The sequence below is a fragment of the Mauremys mutica genome, chromosome 3 (genome assembly GCF_020497125.1).
Source record: "Mauremys mutica isolate MM-2020 ecotype Southern chromosome 3, ASM2049712v1, whole genome shotgun sequence".
Lineage (NCBI taxonomy): Eukaryota > Metazoa > Chordata > Testudines > Geoemydidae > Mauremys > Mauremys mutica.
Window position 1 is genome coordinate 151,448,006 of NC_059074.1, and position 9,630 is coordinate 151,457,635.

The 9,630-nt window shown below is 47.6% G+C and overlaps 1 protein-coding gene across 4 annotated transcripts in view; it reads left to right on the plus strand.

Annotated features, from left to right (window-relative positions):
- Positions 1-8,961, plus strand: part of DAAM2 (dishevelled associated activator of morphogenesis 2) — a 257,533-nt gene extending 248,572 nt beyond the window's left edge. For all 4 annotated transcript variants that reach the window (XM_045009137.1, XM_045009135.1, XM_045009138.1 and 1 more), the window contains one exon: positions 1,559-8,961. In XM_045009137.1, the coding sequence (XP_044865072.1) occupies positions 1,559-1,774 (216 nt within the window). In that variant the 3' untranslated portion in view covers positions 1,775-8,961. The remainder of the gene's footprint in view (positions 1-1,558) is intronic.
- Positions 8,962-9,630: the final 669 nt, after the last annotated feature.

Here is a 9,630-nt window from a genome sequence, read left to right on the forward strand (position 1 = left end):
TAGTATTTAAAAGTGAAGTGGTTCATTGTTAAAGTGTGGGTATTGTAGGTCAGCAGCGCTGAAATGCCTCAACAGCCTGGGATAGCAGGAGGGCTGCAGGTCAGGGGTGGGGGGCATGGGCAGAGCTATGTGTGGGGAGCCAAGGGCTAGGATGGCGTAGGGGGGAGGGGGAGGGAAGACTGCAGGTCAGGGGTGAGGGGCACTGGCAAAGCTGTGTGTGGGGAGCCCAGGGCTGGGATAGCAGGGGGTGCTGCAGGCCAAGAGTGTGGGGCACTGAAAAAGCTATGTGTGGTCAGAACTGGAATAGCAGGGGATGTTGCACCTTGCAATTTAGGTTTATTTCCTGTGTAGGTTGGTGGAGGAGGGGTATGTTTCCCCACGTCCCGTATTCAAACTTGATGGGATCCTTCTTTCCAGAAAATCTTTCCCTGTTGTAACCCACTTTCCTGAATGCCTCCCATCAGCCACCATGCTTCAGGGACGAGGTAGTGAATAGGACCCCTTCACTGACCCAGAGAAGGGTTGTAGTTGATATATGGAGTGCATCTCCTGCATCCCAGGGGCTGACACAGAGAATGAGAGCATCGCGGTTGGGGTCTGTGCATGTAGGACAGATCACCAGTCCTAACCCAAGGAGCCAGTGCAGGGAAGCTTAGATGGATGTTAGCGAGACAAACTCATATGGCCAGACTCCTTGCTGGTGTCACTCCAGGGAAGCAGGGCATCACCTAGGGAAGAACTCGGCTAGTAAACTTTAAAAATAATAATAATAATTGACCTTTTTCATCACTGATGCTGTTAGTTGACTTTCTGCATCTTCTTCAAGTTGGACAGTGCAATTTGGCTGGTGGTCTTCACTTTTTGTTTATAATTGGCTTCTCTTTCTGGATCTTTCTGTTGACTTTGTGTTCCCATCACTGTAAGAGACTGACTCCATCCCAATGCATATGGTTTGACTGAATAACCACATTTCTATTCCTATTTGGGTTTATTAGCACACCCTGTGCTTAGTTTGGGGCCTAATCTACATCTGTCTATACTCTCTCCTCTTTTCATCTATCGGCTGGACTGTAACCTTCCAACCCAGTCTGAATAAGGTGTAGCATCTAGCTGCCACTGCCCTAAGAGCAGGACATGAACCAAATTGTAACTCTGAGTTTGGTCTCCGCTTCTCCCTTGCTCCAGGAGGGAAGTATCTGCAGATTACTTGCTTCCCCCTTTAATGCTGGGTTCAATGCAGGGCTGGGGCATTGGGGGGCAAGGAGGGGTAGACAAGGCTCCACCCACTCCTTACCCACCTGCACAGGAGAATAGAGGAGCAGCCCAGTATGGCTGCTATCCCCCACACAGGCTCAGGCATAGGGTTTGAGGGGGTTTCTTATGCCTCCTTTCTCCTCCGTGTGCAGCAGGGCTCAGGACTGAGCCCCCCTCTGTAATCTAGCTTTCCACATTATGCCAATCACCGTAGTATCTTAGTGCCTGCTTGACAACGTCCCTTAACAATACGATATTCTGTCCAGCCCCAGCCAAGCCTAAATCCATGTGTCTTCCTCAACAGCTGAAAGAGCAGAGGGAGAAAGAGAGGCGACAAAAGAAAGCAAAGGCCGGCAGCATCTCCGAGGAGAGTGGGGAGTTCGACGACCTGGTGTCAGCCCTCAGGTCGGGCGAGGTCTTCGACAAAGACTTATCCAAGCTCAAGCGCAACCGTAAGCGTTCAGGGAACCAAGGCTTGGAGACGAGTCGGGAGCGGGCGGTGACCAAACTAAATTATTAACAACAAAAGGAAGGAGGGGACGTTAAAAGAAATAGAACAAACCCAAAGAAGATGATGACAAAGAACAAACGAAGAAAGATGAATGTGTGTGACAGCAAATGGCTGATGGTTGCCCCCAAGGGCTCACCCAGCCCGTAGCTAGAGATGTTACCTTTTCATGACCAACTTTCCTCCCCTCCCACACCTCCCCCATGCGCCTAATGTGGAATGGCTGTAAAAGTGCCTCTGTGAAGCCAGCAGGGTTTGAGACTGGGCCATTTGGATCATTGGCCGATTTGCTTCTGGGAGTCTTGCCTCCAAGCTCAGCAAAGGCCTATTGATGACAACAGGAAGCACTTGGGCCTTGTGGACCACTCGGCAGCTGGGGGAAGATCGTTCGCTGTGTGCCAAAGTACAAACAAGTAGTGTTCTCCATCTGTTGAGACTAAGCAAGACCATTACGTCTCAGGCTGGTTCTGAACACACCTGATGCTTTCTCGAGATCTGGAGCAGCCTTCGGAAGTTTGCCATGGAGTTCCTTTCCAGAACTGGATTTACAAAAAGTCATTGACGAGAACCTGAAAAATGCTTTTGATCTCATGTACTGTGTATTTTTATTTGTGCTTTTGTGGCCTATAGTAGCCAAAGCAAATGATGCTCAGAGGGGAAGGACGGGGTCTGGAAATGAGACGGAGTCCTGGCTCGAAATCCAATAATCAGAATTGATAAAACCATTTACAAAACTTTTTTGAATTCTTTTTTTTTTGTTAAAGCCGTTTTCTGGAACCCGTTGAAGCTTCTAGGGATGTTCTAGAACCTGAAAAGTTGGGAGAGAGTGAAATACATGTTCTAGAATGGGTGCTCTGCGTTGGAGTCTAGAAAATGAATCCACAGCCGATCGGGGCCAGATCCAGATGCTCTTAGAGCCTACTGCCATTGCCCAAGGGTAGGAGGGTAATAGCCACCCAGTGCTGATAATTTCATAGTGCTTTTGCATCATTTTGTTAGTGCAACCCAATGGAAATTGGGAACTGTATGGGATCATCACAAGGTCCTAAATAAAGACAGTCAAATGGGATCACTGACAATGGAAATGGGATATTTTTTTTTCCACTTGGTGCCAGCTACAACTTTATTGGAACGAACTAGAGCTTGCATCTAGGAAGTTGGCCTTCTCAGCAAACCCCTGCGGGAACCATAAAACATCATAATATGTGAAGATGTCAAAGGACAGCCATGGTCCCCAAGGTCTTTTCCACTTGGAAGATGGTGTTTGCAATGAAGGTGCCATAAACAAGACAGGAATTAATCAGGAGGACACAGATCTGAATGGGTCGAGGGCTTTGAAAATTAGTGTTTAATTAATAGGAATTTTTGTATTAAAAAAATAAAAATGTAAAGCACACAGCCAAAAACAAACAAGCCAACAAGAAAGACACTGACTATTTTGTTGCTATTTCTGTTCACCTTCACGACTCTAGAAATGAGACTAGCTTATGCAGGTTGTCACGGTTTCATTTGTCTTGTCTTCCTTAAGTGAACTTTTTGGTTATCTTCCCACGGAGAGAAAAAGGAGGAGAAAGAAAGTAGTATTCTGGATGTGATACTAGATGAGAGAAAGAGACCCATCCTCTGCAAAATATGTATTAAAAAACAAACAGCAGGAAATCTCGTAGAATCTGGAGGAAGTCAGAAACAGCTCAGTTCGTCACTTTAATTACTTGGCTTTATTTTTCTCCAAATGTCACTTAATCTCAGGCTCAGCATTGAGTCTGCAGGACAAAACTCCGTGCCCCAGGCACACTGCCCGATCAGTATTATATTCAGACAACATCGGGGAAACACACTGTGGAGGTTCTCTGAACTCTTTGGAAGGTTAAATAATTATGTAAACTATGGAGATAAGAAAAAAAGTTTAAAACTGTAATGTTGTTTACTGTATTTTGAGTCTCCCAGCCTAGAATTTCCCTATTGATGACATTCCAGACCACTGCACCTCTGCAGAATACTCATGGTGAAGAGCTGGTATCTTACAAGAGCTGCATGCATTCTCCTTCAGTATTATTCCCTTCCCCCTCGGGGATTAGCAGTTAACAGAAATGTCCATTGTGGCAGACCCAGGCACCTTTTAGGGGAGAGATTTTGTATTTTCATACTGGGTTTTGAAAGTTTAAGGGAAAAAAACCTTACATTTGTAAGCAATTTTAAAAAAAATCCAAAATAGATTTTTTAAAAATGTCGTTTGTAAATTACATTCACAAGCTTCTTGCTGCTCCCGTACTAGATCAGTGCTCTATTCCAACACTATTTTTTTAAAGCATGCCATATAACCCACCCTGTGAGAGCCATATGAGATCGTAATACGTGCCAAATTGGTATACATTGAGTTTAGTGTTTGGTAGTCTCCAAATTCCAAGTCTGAGATTTTTTAAGGATTATAAATATTGGGATTTTTTAACCTGGTTTATCTTCCCTGGTTTTAGTGCTCACTCACTAATTCAGTTTAGTACCAAGGTCAGATTTCAGCCCTGGTGTAAGCAGGTGTGACTCCATGGTTTCACTAGAGTTGTACCCTCTTGGCCCCCAGTCTAAGACTAATCCATTTTATAAGGAAAATTCAACAGGGGTTGAGATATCAAAGAGAACTCAGCTCAGGGGAAGAGCCTTGAATTTATGAGCTAGCATCTCCCCACCCTGTGCTTATCACCAGCAGGCTTGCATTAGGCTTTCTGACACACTAGTCACCTTGCACTGCCATGAATGTAGCAAAGGCAGAGAGGGGGAGGTTGTTACAAAGAAGCCCACTGTCCATTGATCAGAATTGCACAGTCCAGCCCAAGATTTGCAGAGATCTCTGTGCGAGAGAGTCGAAGGGAGCCGGTGAAATCTTCCAACTCCCAGACGGGTGCACAAAGCACATAGGGCTGTACCAGGCAGCTGTGGGCCGTACTCTGGATTTAGATTATTGTGACTGAAAAGCCTTCAGGAGTCCATAGATCGACTCCAGCTCCATTTTCTCAGCATCAGGTGTTTGAGTCTCTGATGCTGGATCAAGGCTGCTTTCTCCATCATAAGGCGCCTTCAGCATGGTCCCCTTCTCTGATCACGTACCCCATAGCAAAATGTTCTTGGGAGGAGGCCCCTGGTGAGGTCTTGGACACACTTGCATTGAGTCATGAAGGTTGGCAGCATTTCCTACCACTGACAGGTGGCAACAGGGAGAAAGGCTTGCTAACATGTTTTCGTGGGATGCGAAGTGGCTGGCCACATGGGACGGGAGAGCTGCTGGCCCTGCCCTGGAACCCACCTTCTTGCTGGGACCACATTCCATCTTGATTTTAGACCTAGGGGTGCTGTGACTCAGTGCGACTCCCTTGTGCCGTTTAAACACAGCTCTCTGGAGAGCCGCTAACTGGCTAAGGCAGGAAAATGAAGGTTGTGCTGCCCTGCCTAGTCTTTGTTCTCCAGTGAATGAGTTTGTTTTAGCAGGGCCCCACAATTCACAGGATATGGGCTGTAATCGCTGACACAGTGACTGGTGCTTGCTGTGAGACCGTGAGAGCCCATAGGAGCTCCGTTCTGGGCTTCTGGTTGGTGGTTGTTTTTTCCCTTGGCTGAGTCTAGGAGCCAGCATTTCCCAAGATTTGAAATAAAATGTCCATTTCCATTGAAGAAGAGGATACAAGTGTTGGAACTGAAGGGGGGGAGAGAGAGAACAGTTAAATGAGAGGGCTCAGTTTGCAGTGCTTTCCCAATTTCCCATCTTCCCCAATCCCTGGGATCTGCTCCCCCAGCTGAGACTTGCCCTGCAATGTCATAGGGGCTCTGCTGCTTCTCCTCCATCCCCTGTGCTCCTCTGTATCTTGGCTCAGCCCGGCCCTGCAGTATCCCAGGAGCTGTCCCATCTCCACCTGCTCTGGTCCTAGCTCAGCCCTGCCAGTCCACACTAGCACCCCTGCCATTGCAAGCACCAGTGGAATGCACCAAGCTACAGCTGTGGAAGAGTTTCCCTGAAACAGTCAGGGTAGGTGCAGCCTCAGTTTTTCCCTTGTGGGGACCCAATGGCATGTTCACCTTAAGGGGATCAGCTGCAATCACGGGAGTCCTGCACATCTGTGGACCTGCCCTTGATCTCACAGCTCCCGGACTTGCTGCTAGAGCCCAAATCTCCTCAGCCATTGCCTTGGTAACCCCCAAGTGCCTCTCTGCTGTCCAGGCCTTGCTCCACCCCACTCTGATACCTCCAGGATCCTTCTGGGTAGGGATGTTTGTAGCGTGCAGCTGGCCCTTTTGGCTTGTTGTGCATGGAAGGAAAATAGGGGAACAGCACCGGCATGGCTACAGACCTTCCTGTCTCCTACCTTTCCATTCAGCCGCCTACAGGAGCTGCTCACACACAGCCCTGGGGTAGCATGTTGGCAGGTGGAAAGCAGCAGCCCACAGGAGGGCAACTTTAAGTATCACCTCTTTCTTAGTTTAACCAAGGCACCTCCTGAAGCCTTCCCAGCAGCTCTTTGAGTACTTAAACCCTACGCCAGCAAAAAGGATTCAGCCACTTTCCCAAAGACCTTCCTGCCAGCCCCAGAGGGATGCTGACAATGGGCCCACTATGCACCAGCAAATCCCAGGGAAGGAAAGGCAATGGGGAACAGATCAGGAAGGCCAGGGCATGTGCAAGGTGCAGAGGACAAGCTCGCAGGAGAACCTATCGGGGGCAATTGCCAGTAGAGCTGGGATTTGGTTAATCCTAGAGTCATACTGGTGCAAACCTTGGCAGAGGCCTCAGGCAGTGAGTAGTTCCCCCACCAGGGAACCAGGTTACAGTGACGCAACATAGCTTCAACTTCTTCTGCAATGGGGCAGCTGTAAGGGGCCAGCCCGGCCCCAACAGTGGATAGGCTGAACAGACAGAGGTGTGTGCCAATTGGCACTCTCCTCAGCTTTTCCCACCAGCACAGCTCCTCTGGATCCGTGGCAGAGTTTTCAGCCCAACTGAGAGTAATGTTGCCTGTCCCCCCTTGAGCCAAGTCCCTCCCCTGGAGTCTCACTGCTACAGAAGAGTGAATCTTCTATCTCCTTAAATCTGGCCCCCAGGGTCCAAGTCCACCCTTAATTATCCCCATGGAAGCCCATTATTGTTAAGAGGGTTGCCCCAAGGGGCCACAGAAAAGTTATTAGCACAAGTGCTTAGTCAAGTCCCTCCCTGGCTATCAGTCACATTTCCAGAGACCAGGACAATTGACATCAAAGCAGCTCCACAACATGGGAGCAGAAAGGCCAGTCCACATTCGGCAGCTGACTGAAGATCCAGGCACCAAATCTACACCCAGCCCCAGTGGCGGCAGCAGCAGGACTAGTGCTTAGTGGCTAGAGACTTCCCAAGGGGAAGATGGCTTGGGTGTTCTTCAGAAGCATTTCTGTAATGTGCTCGGGGTGTTCGAGGAAGCGAGAAAGGTTGTGAGGACCCTTGTGGGAAAGATACGGGGTGGGCATTTCTGTGACGGTCAGCCTCTTTGGAGGAATGTTTCCTCTCTCCAGGTGTGCTCGCACTCTGAGCTGGGTAGTGGAGTGGGAGGCGTGTGTCCGAAGTGTCTTTGAGGGGAATGGAGACGGGTTGTACAGTTCATGATGTACATGATGTATGCAGTTTTGTTTCTGGGTAATTTCTTTTTATTTTGGTTAAATGTTTTTAAAAAGTATTAAGGTTTTTAGGAAGCTCTAGGGGGAAGCTGTAAATCTGACACCTCTATTTATTTTGCCTTATTTTAGTTTGCTATGTTTGCATGTATGCACCGCACTACAGCAAAGACTATTGAGACTGTGCCAGGGCATTACACCAGCTAGCCGGTCTGCTTGGCAATTCCGGGCTGGGCTGCATGTCAGCAGTTGGAGGGGGGGGGGGGAAGGGAGCGTTCCCTGGGGTTTTGTATCCCCATTGGCCCATGCCCCCCTGAGCTTTTTCTTTTAGACCAATTACAGCTCTGTTACTTTCATGCACATTGTGATTTTATTTTATCCAAATTCTGAGCAGTGGGCTAAAAGGTATTAGCACTCTCCTCAAACTCTGCCCACAATCCCCAGTTCTGCCCATCATCCCAGTGGAGCAAGATGCTTCTACAAAAGTGCTTAACACAGAACAATGTTGTCCTTTACATTATCATCATTAGGCTTCAGAGTTAACAAGTTACTGAGACAGTCCTCACCACTCTGAGCTATCATTCCTTTCTGGCTGCAGTCTCTTGGAGACAGCACTTTTTTTTTTTTTTTTTGCACATTGGGGAGATTTTCTTTACAACTGTAAGGGTTAGATTTTTTTTTTGTTTTTTAATGTAAGTTTAAATCCTGCACATCTTCCATGGATTGGCTCCACCCAACTACTGATCCCAATGGGCAGTTTGATTAAGGCTACTTAATCCTTATGGGATTTGTGGCAAAAACAAAGCTGTCCACATTTTGCTTAACACAGCACCTGTGAACTCGTAGGGCTACATGTGTTTGCCAGCGCAGAACGGGGGCTATGGGTTCTCTGATGGTGGTGTCTTTTTAAGATACTTCAGAGAGTCATAAAGCCCTTCACTATGTTGTTCTCATTCTTGGAGGAACATGCTATAGATCTTTACGGCCAGATTCTTCTGTTAGCAGGATAAATCCAGATCCGGTGTGGTCAGGTCAGTCTGCCCTGGATTTACACCAATATAACTGGGAACAGCATCTGACTCCATTAGTTTGCTTTTGTGTTGCCTACAGCATGTTCCACAAATTCCATACAGTACATTGTTAGAAGGGCTTATCACCAGCTGCAAGCCCTCTGTGCCCAGCTAATGTCCCCCCTTCTAACCGCCATCTGGAAAGGCTTCCTAAAAAAACATCACATGCTGAAAGGAAACGTCAGATGTTTCAGATCAGTGCTTGCTCCTGCTAGGACCTCATCTCAGCCAGCCGTCTCACTTCCTTGCATTAGGTTAACTTGAAACTTGCTGGCCACTTTTAGATTCCCCCACATGCTAAATTAGAAGGCACAGTGCTGCCTGCAGGAGCTGGGGAGAGGTCCGGTGCTGCTGTAATGCCTTAGTGTATCCTCATTTCTTGGTCAGTTTAAGACTATAAATGAATTAAATGTAAAAAACCTGTAGTGTCCTTTTTATCTGCACCTTTTTATAAGAATATACTGTAATACTTAAAAAAAAATTAAAGATATATTGCCCCCACTTTGTTGCAGTGAATTATTTTATGGTTTAATTTTCCATGTGCTTTATTGGATGTCAGCTGGGCACATTTGATTGATAGGTGTGGGGAGGATGTTCTCAGGAAGAATCCCAGTTTTGGGCCCCTTCCTGGGAGGCACTGTCTCTCCACTGACCTTTTTTGGGCAAGAAGACATGACTGAGAACACTCTTTGGAGCCCAATGGTTACACAAGGTGTCCACTGCCCACTGTTGAGAGAGTACAGCCTTGTTTTCTGTTACCCCGCCACTGCAGGGATCTCGGTGCTGGGAGCAAGCAACAAACCAGGACTAGAACTTACGCTTCCCCCATGGCATTGCTGAGTACTAGCCACCAGCCCAGCCCAATCCAGTCTCCTCTTTGGAGGATTGTTGTGTTGGTAGCCCTTTCAAAGACCTATCATGTTCCATTCTATACATGAGAGGGAAGAGAGTTAAAGGCCCAGAGCCACAAAGGTGCTGCAAGGCTGAATATTGCAACACTTCACTTTGCAGCACCTAGAAAATCACTGGAACAACACCAGGTGCCACAAAAGCTGAGTTAGGCGCCAACCCTCTCCAATGAACAGAGAGAAATAGGTGCCCAGGCCTACACTACAGGGTTAGATCAACATAAGCTGCCTTGTGTTGACCTAGGTGTGGAAGTGTCTTCAC